Source organism: Muntiacus reevesi, chromosome X, assembly GCF_963930625.1.
Source record: "Muntiacus reevesi chromosome X, mMunRee1.1, whole genome shotgun sequence".
Classification (NCBI taxonomy): Eukaryota; Metazoa; Chordata; class Mammalia; order Artiodactyla; family Cervidae; genus Muntiacus; species Muntiacus reevesi.
The window spans coordinates 22358678-22375567 of NC_089271.1; the positions used below are offsets into that span (position 1 = coordinate 22358678).

At 44.7% G+C, this 16890-nt stretch overlaps 1 protein-coding gene across 4 annotated transcripts in view; it reads right to left on the minus strand.

The window, feature by feature from the left end:
• Nucleotides 1–500: 500 nt before the first annotated feature.
• The window catches only part of PCYT1B (phosphate cytidylyltransferase 1B, choline), a 120721-nt gene continuing 104331 nt past the window's right edge, over nucleotides 501–16890 (minus strand). For 2 of the 4 annotated variants that reach the window (XM_065915220.1, XM_065915221.1), the window contains exon 8: nucleotides 3989–4238. In XM_065915220.1, coding sequence (XP_065771292.1) covers nucleotides 4026–4238 — 213 coding nt within the window. In that variant the 3' untranslated portion in view covers nucleotides 3989–4025. Of the gene's footprint in view, nucleotides 1114–3988; nucleotides 4239–16890 lie in introns of those variants that run through there. The other 2 variants (XM_065915223.1, XM_065915222.1) reach the window with 2 other exon arrangements.

Sequence of the window (16890 nt, forward strand, 5' to 3'; positions counted from 1 at the left end):
CATGAGTCTGTTTGTTTCATTGATAGGTTTATTTGTGCCATATTTTAGATTCCCTATCCAAGTGATAGCATATGGTATTTGTCTTTCTGATTTACTTAGTGTGACAGTCTAGTTGTGTCCATGTTGCTGAAAATGGCATTATTTTGTTCTTTTTTATGACTGAGTACTATTCCATTGTGTATATACACCATATCTTCTTTATCTACTCATCTGTTAATGGACCTTTAGGCTGTTTCCTTGTCAGGCATGAACTGGTTGGCAGCTCCAGGCTTGGCCCGCGCTGCCCGGCAACAGCCCCATCGTTCAGGGCTGGGCTCAGCTGGGCGGAGGCAGGACTGTGGCTATGCCTCTGCTTTTCCATATTGCACCAGAGTTCGTAAGTAGGAATACACAGCAGCACGCTTTTAAGAAACACGATAAGCAAAAAGTGCAATTCTGCATCCCTTTATTTATAAACGAGTTGAGAATGCCATGTCCTGTTGGGAAGCAGGAGTGGGTTTGGAGCGCGGAGAGGGAGGTGCAGGGGTGGGAGGGGGTGGGGGCTGATTCCAGAAGTTCGCATGATTCAGCACCAGAGCAAACGCTTGGGTGTAAGGTCGTGCTTTAACCCAGACGAGTCGTCGTCGTCTTGTCTTATATGTACAGCATAGTCTGAAGTATGTATGCTCTTCTTATGGCTTTGTCCCGGGACACATCGCAGTGACACAACAAAAAAACTCAAGTCTAGAGAGAAGTAGAAGTTGCAGAATGCCTCATGAGCTCTTTTGTTAAAAGAAGAAAAATCTGATGGCCAAGACTAGCGCTAACCAGATGCCTGGGGAACAGGGACATCTCTGTTCCCTTCGGGCTCATCAGATTCAGCTGAGTCTATATTGCCATCTTGTGTCTCTCTCCCCGGGGCGTGCCTGGCTGATAAGTCCCAAGATGCAGAGGAGGAATCCACGCGCTTCCCGTCCCTCCCGCCAAGGATGGCCTCTCAGTAACTCCAACCTCAGGCCGTCCTGCAGCTGTGTGTCTTCCCCGCAGAGCAGGTCAGAAGGCGGGCTTGGGTCTCGGGATCACTCCTCTTAAGGTTGGTTTCCTTTGCCATTGCCAAGTCCTGGCCCATGGGAGCTGGCTTGCCAGAAACGGGCCATTCAGTGTGACTCTGACATTACAATTACCCTGGGTTTTTAGCTGGTGAACATTGGATTTTGGGGTCCCCAGGAGGAAGATGTGACAGCTGATGGAGAAGGGCTGAAATGGGAAAGCTGGGCAGGGGGAACCCACCACCTGCACGGGTACCCACTAACCTTGGCTGTCAGTGAAAGGAAGCCTGCATTCTTCACCTGTTAGGGAGTGAGCGACCCCTGTAAGGGAGCGGACAGGCACTGCGCTCCCACGCTTGCCCTTCTTCACCTATCCTGCCTTCTTCCACAACCTAAATTGCTGTCCTTCAGCCCTCAGTCTGAAGCTTCCTTCCCTGTCTAGGGCAAAAGAACATTTCCTTGCTTTCTGGCATTTCTGCTTACCTCTCAAGCTTGAGTCACACTTGGTACTGCTCCCATGCCAGCCTTGACTCCCTTGGGGCCATGACTGTGGCCAGCCAGCCACCGCGTCTCCTCCCAGGCAGGGGAGGAGGGGCAGGGAGAAGCTGGTGGCCAGGATGCCACAAAGATTGGGCTGCAGACTCCCCCATCCCTTCTCATTAATCTTGCAGCCTTGGGAGGGGAGGTATTGTTAACGGTCAGAAGTGGGCCTGGGGTGAGACTTGGAACCCGCTTGTGGGTTTGATGGCCTGTCCCTGGCGCTGAATATGAGTCATGGCGGCAGCACGCGTCAGTGTGGTGTGTAAGGCCTGCAAAGTCAGAGGCCGCCTGGTACGTGAATGCCAAGCTGTTTGCTCCGGAGCAGGAATCAGGTAAACATGGGTTTATCTGCTCTGGGCCGGAGCCTAGAACCAGAAAAGGCATTCCCAAGAGAGTTTCTCCTACAGAGGGAGGCCCTCACATGAGTCAAGCATGCAGATTTTCTTGAAGCTTCTCTCCTTCCTCCAGGCACCTCGTTCTCCTTTTCTCTTCCCTTGTTCCCACTGCCTTGTGCAGCTGGCCGCTGCCTCCTGTCAGTGCTTGGGAGACGGGGGCATACGCGGCCAGTGTGCCCAGGGAACACGGTGGGAGAGAGATCATACGGCACAGTGGAAGCACGGGGCCATCCTCTGGGCCTTGATGGCAGCAAGAAATTTTCTTCTCACGCACCATCTTCCCACCAGCTCTCTGTCCCACATGAATGCTCAACAGAGTTCTGCAAAAACTGCCAGGAACAAGGGAGTGCCCAAGCCAGCTGAGCCTCGTGGCTCCGCTTCCCAACAAACCCTACCATCTCCAGGTGGGCAGGGAGGTAGTTCAACCCCAGTGCAAGGGGAAAGACATGCCACCTTCCTTCCTTGGTTGCCCCATGTGTCTCCCAGAAGGCTGGTCCCCGAGGCCTCTGAAAGGGAGTGTTCCTGTCCCGAAGGATGCTGGGCTCTGCCCGTGTCCCTGTTCTGGGCCCCTGGCTCCAAAGGCACAGCCAGACGATGCCGCTTCTACCCAGGCGTCTGCTCCCACCCCTCGCCTCTACCTGGTCGCGTCTACCCGTGCTTAGCAGACAGCAACATCAGACACCTCAGTGGGAAGGCTTAGCGTCTTCAACCCACTTGAAGCCTAAGGCTGGGAGTAATTACAGGACTGCCTGGCCTGTTCAGAGGCTGAGGCTCCCACTGTGCTCAGTGAAACCCCCAGAGCCTTCCTCCACCTGCAACGATGATAGGAGGCCACGAGCACCACCCGCCGATTTCTTGGCTGGGACAAGACATTTCTGCAGGAATGCAGGATGAGCTTTTGACAAGGTGCCCAAGTCCCAAGGGAACCGGGTAGTTCTGAAGGCTGAGGATTTCAGTGGGGTATTAGGGTGGGAGCTGGAGAAGGGGACAGTATAAAATGCCGCCACCACTGACTTGTTGCATATGGTACACACCCTGGATGGCGTCTTGGGAGCATACATAGAACAGATATGTGCAGGTAGCACCCCCTATTGGTATACTTTGTGGCTTGGGACATCAAACTGCTGCTTGAGGTCTGCAGAACTATTCACTGGTCAGAAATGGGAAAAGCCATTCCATGACAGCATCCTTGAAGGAGAAGCTTCAGGAAACAGCAACCATCTGCTAAACTCAGAGCCAAAGCAGAGCGGCTCCTTGTGTGTATATGTCTATAGGATGTTCTCTTGTATTTCCTACAGACTAAGGTAATTTCTAGAGAACAAGGAAGTCAAACCAATGATGAAAGAGTACAGCCAGGAGAAGACACTAGGCCTTAGGGGGCGTTCTCCTGGAAAGAACTGTCCTTGGCATGAGAAGTTGAGGTTCATACTAGGTGACCAGGGATATATCTGGCCTAAAGCAAGGCTTGGTCTAGACGCCACGTTCCTAGAACTGCAAAGGACTGATGCGTTGCAACCTCTGGTCTCAGTGGCTAAACTGAGAAGGCTGGCATTTGTCTGTAGCTCGACTATTTCAGAAGCACTGTGCCACCTCTACTGGAAATAACTTTATTCTGGCAGCACTTGGGCGGTAGGAGGCAACGTGCATGGCCCTTAGGAGCTGAAAGGAGCAGACTTCGGGTACAGCTGCTTCCATGGGTGATATACCTGGTGGGGGTGGAAGTAAGGACCAAAGCAGAAGACACCCCACTAAGTGCGAGTCTCCCAGGGGTGCTCTGCCTCTTTCCTTAGCAAGGTTAAAGAAGGGTGGTTCTAGATGATGCTAAGAAGGTCTGTATAGGTTGCCCGCCTGGAAACTTCCATGCAGAGCCTGGGTTTGGGGCAGAGTGGAGACTGAGGGGGAGCTGGTCCCCAGGGGAGCTATGTCGTGGGCTGAGCTGCAGCGCCAGCGACTGTTGCCCTCCCCCCCCCAGGGCGTCCCCTATGCCCCCGCCCTGCACCCCCCTGCCCCATGTGGTGGGGGCTCTCGTGTGGCGGGGGCTCTGGTTGTCAGCCAGCAGCCTTTACTTCTCATCCTCATCCCCCTCACTCATGCTGCTCATGGAGGCTGAGGCGGCTTTAGGTGAGGAGGGGGGTGAGGGTTTGTGTGGGAGCCACGAGAAGGTGGGCGACGGGGAGCGGGAAGGGGACCGGCTCCTGGTGGGGCTGCTCACAGGGCTCTGCTTCGGGGACAAGGCGTGCAGCATCCGGCTGCTCCTCTCCTGGAACATCTGCTTCTAGAGAGAGAAGGGAGAGAAGGCATGTGTTAAAGGCGCCGTGTGCAGAGCAGGGAGATGAACAAGGCAGGAAGGATGGGAGCACATACAAACACAGGCTAGTACAACAGCCTGTGTCCCCCAGACTGTCTCGGGGCCGGGGCAGGGGCGGGCGGTGCTGAGTGAGATTCCGGGGCAGGAAGATGCTGCCACATCCGATTATTATCACGGCTGGTTCTTGGAAGTCACCCCTTCTCACCGCCTGTTCCCCTTCTCCCAATCTGACTGCTGTCTGTGATGTGCCGGGTAGAAGGGCTGTGGGAAATACAGCAAAAACCCCTCTCCTCATGGGAAGGAGGGAAGAATCACACAGGAAACAAAAAATGAGTATGTCAGATGAAACTACGATCTAGGAGAAAAAGCAAAAGAGGTTAGTTAGCAGATTGGGGTGGGGCCCGGGCAGGTGGATGGGCGGCAACTGTGAGTCGAGCAGAGGCCTGAAAGAGGTGATGGGGAGGGGACCAGGGGGATGGAAATCAGGGAGAAGCACGTTTCAGACAGAACCCCGAGAAGGGAGCACATGGTACATGTCCTGGGACAAGCCAGGAGGGTGAGTAGGGGCATGTGCGGGTGTGGCCCAGTGTAAACTTGGCCTTTGAGGAGTAGAGAAGGCTCTGGAGAGTTCCTTTAGCTCTGGAGTTCTGAGCAAAAGAAAAACACGGACTTATGGTTGAAAGGGGACCCCTGTGGCTGCTGTGCTGGGAACAAATGACAGTGAAGAGAAGGCAACAGCAGGGGACAGTGAAGAGCCCTCAGTAAGAACCCAAGAGGATGATGGCACCCTGGACTAGGATGACAGCCGTGAGCATGGTGAGAAATGGCTAGAATTATGGTATGATTTTTTTTCCTCTTGTTTTATTAAGGTTTACTTAATAATTTCTTTTTTTAAAATTTTTTATTATTTATTTTTTTAAGGTTTACTTAATAATTTCCAGTTAAGCTTCTTAATGTACAGTTCTGAGAGTTTTGATAAATGCCTTCAGTTTTGTGACTACCACTACCATCGAGTTACTGAGATCATTTGTAGTCACCCCCCGCCCCCAGGCTTGGGCCCCAGAAGTGTTTTCTGTCCCTAGAGTTTTGCCTTTTGTGGAATGTCATCTAAATGGAATCATGCGGTATTTGGTGGTGGTGGTTTAGTCGCTCGCTTGTGTCTGATTCTTTGCAACCCCATGGACTGCAGCCTGCCAGACTCCTCTGTCCATGGGATTTCCCAGCAAGAGTACTGAAGTGGGTTGCCATTCCCTTCTCCAGGGGATCTTCCCGACCCAGGGATCGAACCCTGTCTTCTGCATTTCAGGCAGATTCTTTACTGACTGAGCCACCAGAGAAGCCGGGTATATGGTCTGGCTCCATTTTGAAAGTGGAGCCAACAGGACTCGTGACAGATGGGATGTGGGATGTGGGAGGAAGCAGAATCACATGACTAGTTTCTGGCCCATGAAACAAGAAAGCTGATACCACTGGTTGGTGTAGGAGACCATGGGGCTGGAGAAGGTCAGGGTGATAAGATGGCTTTCCCAGTTTGGGACCGCCAGTGACTGTTGCCTAATGCTTTCAGAGCCAAGCTCTTCTGCAACACTGTCCTCTAGCCTCTGGGGAACCTAGTCCTGGCACTGAGCCCCTGCTCATCTGCCCTCCTGCCTCAGCCCTCGAGCACTCTGTTCCCCATGCCCGAGGGTCCTCCTCAGGCTGCCTGGGCTCTGTGCTCTAGTTTGTCATCACTGCTCCTTGTAAAGCCTCAGCCCCCAGCTACTTGCTCTAATCCTCTGCTCTAAACTGGCCCTGAGAGCCAATTCTCCTGCTAGCCCTCTTAGACTTTGCTTATCATTTAAGTTTTTCATTTTACAAACTACTACTGAGACCTTGGGGACCGGTGCTGTTACAAGAAGGGGAAGAAAAGGGTAATTTGGTGGTCACATCCAAACTGGGGCTTCAGTGACATGGGGAAGAAGAGGTGGAAAGGGGCGTTGAGTCCCTGGGACTGGCTTTCCAAGCAGAGGGTGCTAAGTAGGCAGTGCTAAGCATAACTGCTTGGCTCGACTGGACCTCCCAGTGCCTATAGGGTAACAGTAGTTGAAGCTAGAGCACCAGGATTTCTCCAGAAGAGCCCCTGGAAGATTGTAATCAATAGAGGGGTATGGTAAGATTCACGATGTAGAAATACCTTTGGGTGTGGGAGCATAAAAGCAAAGAAAGAAACCATTGAAAAAAAGATTAGTGTTTGGCTATATAAAAATTGAAAACTTCTATACATCTATTTCTGCTTCATTGACTATGCCAAAACCTTTGACTATGTGGATCACAATAAACTGTGGAAAATTCTGAAAGAGATCGGAATACCAGACCACCTGACCTGTCTCCTGAGAAATCTGTATGCAGGTCAGGAAGCAACAGTTAGAACTGGACATGGAACAACAGACTGGTTCCAAATAGGAAAAGGAGTACGTCAAGGCTGTATATTGTCACCCTGCTTATTTAACTTATATGCAGAGTACATCATGCGAAATGCTGGGCTGGATGAAGCACAAGCTGGAATCAAGATTGCCAGGAGAAATATCAATAACCTCAGATATGCAGATGACACCACCCTTATGGCAGAAGGCAAAGAAGAACTAAAGAGCCTCTTGATGAAAGTGAAAGAAGAGAGTGAAAAAGTTGGCTTAAAGCTCAACATTCAGAAAACTAAGATCATGGCATCTGGTCCCATCACTTCATGGCAAATAGATGGAGAAACAGTGGCAGACTTTATTTTGGAGGGCTCCAAAATCACCACAGATGGTGACTGCAGTCATGAAATTAAAAGACGCTTACTCCTTGGAAGGAAAGTTATGACCAACCTAGATAGCATATTAAAAAGCAGAGATGTTACTTTGCCAACAAAGGTCCATCTAGTCAAGGCTATGGTTTTTCATTAGTCATGTATGGATGTGAGAGTTGGACTATAAAAAAAGCTGAGCGCCAAAGAATTGATGCTTTTGAACTGTGGTGTTGGAGAAGACTCTTGAGAGTCCCTTGGACTGCAAGGAGATCCAACCAGTCCATCCTAAAGGAGATCAGTGCTGAGTGTTCATTGGAAGGACTGATGTTGAAGCTGAAACTCCAATACTTTGGCCACCTGATGCGAAGAGCTGACTCATTTGAAAAGACTCTGATGCTGGGAAAGATTGAAAGCAGAAGGAAAAGGGGACGACAGAGGATGAGATGGCTGGATGGCATCACTGACTCAATGGACATGATTTTGGGTAAACTTCGGGAGTTGGTGATGGACATGGAGGCCTGGCGTGCTGCAGTCTATGGGGTCTCAAAGAGTTGGACACGACTGAGTGACTGAACTGAACTGATACCTCAAAACAACAACAACAACAACAAACCACTGTCACTATGAAATAAGGTAAAAGGCTAAAAGGCAAATGAAGAAAAGGGAAAAACTTTTGCAACATTTAAATACAAACTAAACAGCTTGGTATATAAACAGAGTTTACAACCCAAAAGAAAATAATGAGCATTTGGCACATATAGGTAATTCACAAAAGACTTATAAATGAACTATAAAAAATGTTTGGCATTACTAATAAACAAATGCAAAGTGACTGATGTGAGAAACCTTTTTTTCTATACTGGATTGCTAAAAATATTTTTCACCTTCCCAACCTTTTAAAACTTTTTCCAGTTTTGAGATATAATTGACATACAGCATTATATACATTTAAGGCGTACAACATAATAATTTCACTTAAATTGTGAAGTGATTGCTACAGTAAGGTTAGTTAATATTCATCATCTCATGGATACAATTTTTTTTCCATGTGATGAACTCTTAGGATGTACTCTCAGAACCTGCATATATAGCACACAGCACTGTTGACTATAGTGATCATGTTGTACATTACATTCCCAGTACTTACCTCATAATTGGAACTTTGTACCTTTTGACCCCTTTTCTGCAATTTCCCCTCCCCATACTCCCTACCTCTGGTAAACACAAATCAGTCAATGAGATCATACAGTATTTGTCATTCTCTGACTTATTTCACTTGGCATAATGCCCTCAAGGTCCATCCATGTTACCACAAATGGCAGGATTTTTTTTCTATGGATGAGTAATAATCCATTATACTATATACAGACACACACCACAACTTTATCCATCCATCCATCAATGGACACTGAGGCTGTTTCCATGTCTTGGCTATTGTAAATATTGCTGCTATGAACCTGAGTTTTCATTTCCTGCAGATAAAACAGCTGACTCTTGAACAGTATGAGAGGGTAGGGGTGCTGACCTTCTGTGAAGTAAAAAAAATCCATGTATAACATTATAGTTGGCACTCTGTATTTGTGGTTCTACATTTATGGATTCAACCAACTGTAGATCATGTAGTATTTTAGTATTTAATACTGAAAAAGCAATCCAAGTGTAAGTGGACCCATGTTGTTCAAACCCATGTTGTTCAAGGGTCAACTGTATTCCCACAAGTGGAATTTCTGGATCATATTTTGAATTTTTTGAGGAACCTTCATAATGTTTCCATAGTGGCTGTACCAGTTGACAGTCCCACCAACAGTGCACAAGGGATCCCTTTTCTCTACATACTTCAGAGCATTTGTTACCTTTTGTCTTTTTAATGCCAACCACTAGCATCACTGACTCAATGGACATGAGTTTGAACAAACTCTGGGAGATGGTGAACGACAAGGAAGCCTGGTGTGCTGCAGTCCAGGGGGTTGCAGAGAGTCGGACACAACTTAGGCACTGAACTTAGGGACTGAACAACAAGTCAAACAGGCATGAGGTAATCTCTCTTTGTGGTTTCAACTTGCATTTCCCTATTTAGTGATGTTGAACATGTTTTCATGTACTTGTTCACCATTTGTATATCTTTTTTGGAAAAATGTCTATTCAGGTCCTTTGCCCATTTTTAAACTGGATTACTTGGTTTTTTGCTACTCAATTGTATGGGTTCTTTATATATTTTAGATGTTAACACCTTATCAGATATATGGTTTGCAAACTTTTTTCCCTTTCTGTAGGCTGTCTTTTAAATTTATAGATGGTTTCTTTGGCCATGCAGAAGCTTTTTAGTTTGATGTAGTCTCATTTATTTTGTTGCTTGTGCTTTAGGTGTCCAACCCGAAAATCATTGCTAAGACTCATGTCAAGGAGTTTTTCTCTGATATTTTCTACTGGGAATTTTATGGATTATGATCTTACATTAAAATATTTAATCTATTTCAAGTTAATTTTTGTGGAGCTATAAGATAGAGGTCTACTTTCATTCTTTTACCTGTGACTATCCAATTTTCCAGCACTGTTTATTGAAGATAATTGTCTTTTCTCTATTAAGTATTCTTGGCTCCCTTGCATGGGTTTACTTCTGGGCTCTCAATTCTGTTTTGTTGGCCTATGTGTCTGTTTCTATGCCACTACCATACTATTTTGATTAGTATAGCTTTACAGTACAGCTTGAAAGCGAGAAGTATGATGCCCTCCCAGTTTTTCTTTCTCAAGATTGCTTTGGCTGTCTGGGTGGTGTCTTTTGTGATTTCATATACATTTTAGGACTTTTTTTTATATTTCTGTGAAAAAAATGCCATTGGAATCTTGATTGGAATTGCATTGAATCTATAGATGGCTTTGGGTAGTACAGACATTTTAACAATTCTTTCAATCTATTAACATGAGTTATCTTTCCATTTATTGGTGTCTTCTTGGATTTCTTTCATCAGTGTCTTGTAGTCTTCAGTGCACAGATCTTTTACCTCCTCCCCAAGTGAGGTTGTAGGTTGGGCTCCACAGTTTGCTGGGTTTTCTGGTCAGGATTACTAGGTGCTCAGGACTGGTACTACACTCAGCAGTTGGGGGGGCTATGAATTAGCTTCTCTTTCTTGGTAGGGCAACAGAATAGGCCCCAGGGCTTGTACAGCTTGTTTTTGGAGGCCTGAGTAAGGCAAGACTGTGTACTGAATTCCCTGGCCAGACAGGGCCATCAGCTTTGCTTTCTGTTCAAGTGCTGTTAGATGGGCTAGGCAGCTTCCCGTGTGCTTCAGGCCCATGGTCGGGTGGGCTGCACACTGTATTCAGCAATGGGTGGGGCTGTGAATTAGCTTCCCTTCCCAGGCATGGTGGGAGAATCAGCCTGGAGGCTGGAGAGGTGCTGTGTCTTTGTGGTCCTTATTGAAGCTGATCTGCACCCTCAGTTCCCTGGCTCAGCAGTGCCACCGGCTCTGCTGTGCAGGCTGCCAGCTGTCTGCCGGGCTCTGCTCAAGTACTGCTGGACTTGGCAGCTTCCCAGGTGTTCTGCTCAGGCTTTCTGCTTGGGTGGGGCTGGGAGCTTCACCCAGCAGTGACTGGGGGCTAGAACTCAGCTCCTCGTCATGAGTGAGGACAGACCAGGCTTCAGGGCCCAAAGATTTTGTTTGAAGACCCACATTGGACCGACTTGGGCCACTGAGTTCCCAGGTCAGATGGCACCAATGACTTGACTCTGCAGATGAAGTACAGCGGCTGGCTGGGGCTACTGCTTGGGCTCTGCAGGTAGGAACATGGTTTGCCAAGATCACAGTGCTGGCCTCTCCCCACATCTCTGACATGATGAGATTCTCAGTAATCAAGCCCTTTTGATTCCTCTGCAGTCTTCCTGGGGTAAGACCAGAGTGGGTCTCGCGAGAAAGACCTCAGGCACAACAATTCCCTAGCAGTATTTTCCCTTTTTAAGTTCTAGCTCATAAACTTTTAAGGAGCTCAGATCTCCTCCAGCAGACACCAACAGAGATCCCTTGCTGATCACTGAGATCCTTTCCAGATTTAAAATTCCAAAATGCTACAAATACGCCAATTATTCACCTTCCATTAAAGGCATTGATAATTCTGTCAAATGACATCCAAACCCCTCAAAATCAGACAGAAAAAAATGCCGTAGTACAACAGCATTAACTTAGATTAAGCCCAAAAGGATAGGGTGGCCTATTATTAAGAGCGACAGAAAAAAAAAATCCTTGAAATTTGAGCAGGCACTTTAAAATATGTGTTTTTATTACTGTAATCTTTAGGTATATTTTTAGAGGCAGCCATTAGCCCTCCTGCTGTTAATGGATTGTCAGCATTTCCATTAGAAGTCCACTTTCAAAGAATCTACAACTTGTCTACTATAGTTTGACTCTAGCTCATAACTGAATATTCTGCCTAAGAGGATGAAATGATTTGAATCCTTAATGATAAACTGTAGGGTCACACTTCATACAATGCAATATCCATGCAAAACAACTCTGGGTCTTGATTTGCAAACTCTCTGATCTGTTGTTTCCGGTGCATTTTGAAGGGTGGTTCTCCTGCAAAGGAGCTGAATTGAATCTGGTCAGGAGACAGTTTGTAATAAGCTTCCTGGGAAAAAAGCACTTTAGAACAAATAATGAAGACCATGGCATAGCATTTTCAAAGAGAAATGGTATTTATATTCAGTCTTTTGCTGTATTAAGAGGTTTTCATTTAAAAAGTTTTCTCCCAAGAAAATAATCCCATTTGTAGTCCTGTCCACATGACGGTAATTTTCTGTTTCCTCTCCTACAACGTTTTCCTTTTTAAGAAGTTCTTAATATCTGGTGAGGCAGTAAATGACTTGACAAATGCCTTTATAGGTTTCAGGGTTTCAGATATATTCTGGCAAATCCACCAAAAAGGAAATAAAAATATCCTAGCTACATATGGTTTGGACCTCTGGTAATCAAGATGGAACTCAAGAAGAGTTCAAATCATGAGTTCCAATCAATAACAAGTTGCCCTGAAACACTGTCTGGCACATCCCTGGTGCCAGGCATTGTTAAAAAGGACTTTAAAGTATGTGACAATTTAACCCTCCCAACAATCCAAGGAAGTGGCTGAGAGGTAAGTGAACTTGCCCACAGCTCTCCAGCTATGAATTAAAGCCCTACTCGTAACTAGCTCTCATGGTTAGAAGCTTTTCATGTTTACTTGTGTTTTACTTGAGTATTTGTTGGCAGACAAAGTTTTCAAACTGTCTAAAAGACGAGTGGGAAATATAATTCAGATCCACAAACTGAATTTTATATTTCATTTCTCAAAATCAAAAGTCTTAATAGTTAGCAATGCCATTAGAATGGCTATTATAAGAAACGAATAGAAAACAAGTGCTGAAGAAGATGTGGAGAAATGAGAACCTTTGTACACTGTGGAGGGAATGTAAAATGGTGCAGCCACCATGGAAAACAGTATGGCAGTTCCTCAAAATAAAAAGAATTATCATATGCTTTAGCAATTCTACTCCTGGGTGTACACTCAAAAGACTTGAAAGTAGAGACTGAAATAGATATTTGTATAGCTAATGTTCACAGCTATAAGGCGGAAACAATCTAAATCTCCATTGATGGATAAATGGATAAACAAAATGAGGTATATAAAAATAAATGTATATGTGTGTATATATGTGTATGCACATACTTACGATGGAATTTTTTTTTAGCTATTATGGGGTAAAGTGTTGCTCTGATGGTGTTGAAAAGAAACATTTTGTCTGTTACAGAATATTATGGAGGGTTTTCCTGGCATGGAGAATCTGAAGGCTGACCAATGATGCATTGCTTCAAGAAACATTTACTGACAACACACTATGTATGGTTTGAGGATTAAGCTGTTTTGTTATAAGACTATGATACAGTTTGGGATGTATTTCACTCTCAAAATCATTGCAATTTGGGTTACTCTATGGTAGGAAAATTTTCTCAATTGCCATCATAACATGGGGTTCAATTTAATCCAAATTCTGGCTATTTGATATTTATGATGAAAAGGTTTGTTTTACCAAAGAAGTGGACTGAAATCTACTTTGTTGAGCTAATTAGATTTTGAGAGAGCTGGTAACACCAACCATCAGCATCCCAATGTATAAATTCCAAGAAATTTGGGGATGTGAGATATTAATTTTAGGCCAACTATTTTCCTTAGATCTTTCAAAAAATACAGAGTTGACTTGCCTCGGAAATCAGGGAAGTTGAAATTCCTTTTGCACTTTGATGGAGCTCCCAAATGTTTATAACTCTACCACTCTTCTGTTTCAAAAGGTACAATAAAATGAGTTGAATGCTATCCTATATTTCTAAAATCTTTCCACTACAAAGTTTCACAGTAGTGTGGTTTCATCTGTTACTTTAAAAATGTTAAGGATTTGATTAGACTTCATTTCTTATACAGGCTATTAAATTAAATGTGCTAGGGTGTATTGGTTACCTGCAGTGTGTACAGATGTTTCTAGTTCCTGATTTTGATTTTGAAGGTGGCAGCTCCTAGTTATGATTTTAACTTTTATTTCTGATTCTGCAAAGTATGTTACATCACAGGAAAAGAAATACAAATCAAAACCACAATGAGATATCACGCCAAAGTGGTGAGAATGGCCACCATCAAAAAATGTACAAAGAGTACTGTTGGTAAGAATGTCAATTGTCATAGACTGTGGAGAAAAACATGGAGGTTCCTGAAAAACTACAAATAAAGTGTTGCTAAGAATATAAACTATTAGTTAATTTACTGGAGGGTACAGCTGAATTGGAGATTGGAGGTGAAATAAAAAGTACTGGAAACCAACTTGCCTAGATCTGGTCCCTGTACCTCTCCTTAGCTCTCCTTCAGTTCAGTTGCTCAGTCGTGTGCAACTCTTTGTGAACCTATGGACTATAGCACGCCAGGCTTCCATCACCAACTCATGTCCATTAAGTCAGTGATGCCATCCAGCCATCTCATCCTCTGTCATCCCCTTCTCCTCCTGCCTTCAATCTTTCCCAACATCAGGGTCTTTTCCAAGGAGTCAGTTCTTTGCATCAGGTGGCCAAAGTATTAGAGCTTTAGGTTCAGCATCAGTCCTTCCAATGAATATTTGGGCCTGATTTCCTTTAGGATGGACTGGTTGGATCTCTTTGCAGTCCAAGGGACTCTCAAGAATCTTCTCCAATACCACAGTTCAAAACCATCAATTCTTCGGCACTCAGCTTTGGTCTAACTCTCACATCCATACATGACTACTGGAAAAACCATAGCTTTGACTAGACAGACTTTTGTCAGCAAAGTAATGTCTCTGCTTTTTAATATGCTGTCTAGGTTGGTCATAGTTTTTCTTCCAAGGAGCAAGTGTCTTTTAATTTCATGGCTGCAGTCACCATCTGCAGTGATTTTGGAGTCCAAGAAAGTAAAGTCTGTTACTGTTTCCATTGTTTCTCTATCTATTTGCCATGAAGTGATAGGACTGGATGCCATGATCCTCGTTTTTTGAATGTTGAGTTTTAAGCCAGTTTTTTCACTCTCCTCTTTCACTTTCATCAAGAGGCTCTTTAGTTCCTCTTTACTTTCTGCCGTAAGGGTGGTGTCATCTGCATATCTGAAGTTATTGATATTTCTCCCGGCAATCTTGATTCCAGCTTGTGCTTCATCCAGCCCAGCTTTTCGCATGATGTACTCTGCATATAAGTTAAACAAGTAGGGTGACAGTATACAGCCTTGATGTAGTCCTTTCCCAATTTGGAACCAGTCTGTTGTTCCGTGTCTGGTTTTAACTGTTGCTTCTTGACCTGCATACAGATTTCTCAGGAGGCAGGTAAGGTGGTCTGGTATTCCCATCTCTTGAAGAATTTTCCACAGTTTGATGTGATCCACACGGCCAAAGGCTTTGGCGTAGTCAATAAAGCAGAGGTATATTATTATCAGGAACTCTCTTACTTTTCCGATCATCCAGTGGATGTTGGCAATTTGATCTCTGGTTCCTCTGCCTTTTCTAAATCCAGCTTGAACATCTGCAGGTTATCAGTTTATGTACTGTCGAAGCCTCACTTGGATAATTTTGAGCATTACTTTGCTAGCATGTTAGATGAGTGCAATTGTGCTGTGGTTTGAACATTCTTTGGCATTGCCTTTATTTAGGATTGGAATGAAAACTGACCTTTTCCAGGCCTGTGGCCACTGCTGAGGTTTCCAAATTTGCTGACCTATTGAGTGCAGCACTTTCACAGCATCATCTTTTAGAACTTGAAATAGCTCAGCTGGAATTCCATCACCTCTACTAGCTTTGTTCATAGTGATGTTTCCTAAGGCCCACTCACTTGACTTCAGACTTCAGGATGTCTGGCTCTAGGTGAGTGATCACACCATCGTGGTTATCTGGGTCATGAAGATCTTTTTTTTTTTTTTTTAAGATCCTTTTTGTACAGTTCTTCTGTGTATTCTTGCCACCTCTTCTTAATATCTTCTGCTTCTGTTAGGACCATACCATTTCTGTCCTTTATTGTATTCATGTTTGTATGAAGTGTTCCCTTGGTATCTTTAATTTTCTTGAAGAGATATCTAGTCTTTCCCATTCTATTGTTTTCTTCTGTTTCTTTGCACTGATCACTGAGGAAGGCTTTCTTATCTCTCCTTGCTATTCTTTGGAACTCTGCATTCAGATGGGTATAGTTTTCCTTTTCTCCTTTACCTTTCGCTTCTCTTCTTTTCTCAGCTATTTGTAAGGCCTCCTCAGACAACCATTCTGCCTTTTTGCGTTTCTTTTTCTTGGGGATGGTCTTGATCCCTGCCTCCTGTACAATGTCATGAACCTTCATCCATAGTTCATCAGGCACTCTATCAGATCTTATCCCTTGAATCTATTTGTCACTTTCACTGTATAATCCTAAGGGATTTGATTTAGGTCATACCTGAATGGTCTAGTGGTTTTCCCTACTTCCTTCAATTTAAATCTGAATTTGGTAATAAGGAGTTCATGATCTGAGCCACAGTCAGCTCCCAGTCTTGTTTTTGCTGAATGTATAGAGCTTCTCCATCTTCAGCTGCAAAGAATATAATCAATCTGATTTTGGTGTTGACCATCTGGTGATGTCCATGTGTAGAGTCATCTGTCTTGTTGAAGAGGGTGTTTGCTATGACCAGTGTGTTCTCTTGGCAAAACTCTGTTAGCTTTTGCCCTGCTTCATTTTGTACTCTAAGGCCAAACTTGTCTGCTACTCCAGATAGCTCTTGATTTCCTACTTCTGCATTCCAGTCCCCTATGATAAAAAGGATATCTTTTTTTGGTGTTCGTTCTAGACAGTATTGTAGGTCTTCATAGAATTGTTCAACTTCAACTTCTTCGGCATTAGTGGTCGGGACATAGACCTGGATTACCGTGATATTGAATGGGTTACCTTGGGGACAAACAAAGATCATTCTGTCATTTTTGAGATTGCACCCAAGTACTGCATTTCGGACTCTTTGTTGATGATGAGGGCTACTCCGTTTCTTCTGAGGGATTCTTTCCCACAGTAGTAGATACAATGGTCATTTGAATTAAATACGCCCATTCCCGTCCATTTTAGTTCACTGATTCCTAAAACGTCTATGATCACTCTTGCCATCTCCTGTTTGACCACTTCCAATTTACCTTGATTCATGGACCTAACGTTCCAGGTTCCTATGCAATATTATTCTTTACAGCATAGGATTTTACTTCCATCACCAGTCACATCCACAACTGGGTATTGTTTTCGCTTTGGCTCTGTCTCCTCATTCTTTCTGGAGTTATTTCTCCACTGATCTCCAGTAGCATATTGGGCACCTACCAACCTGGGGAGTTCA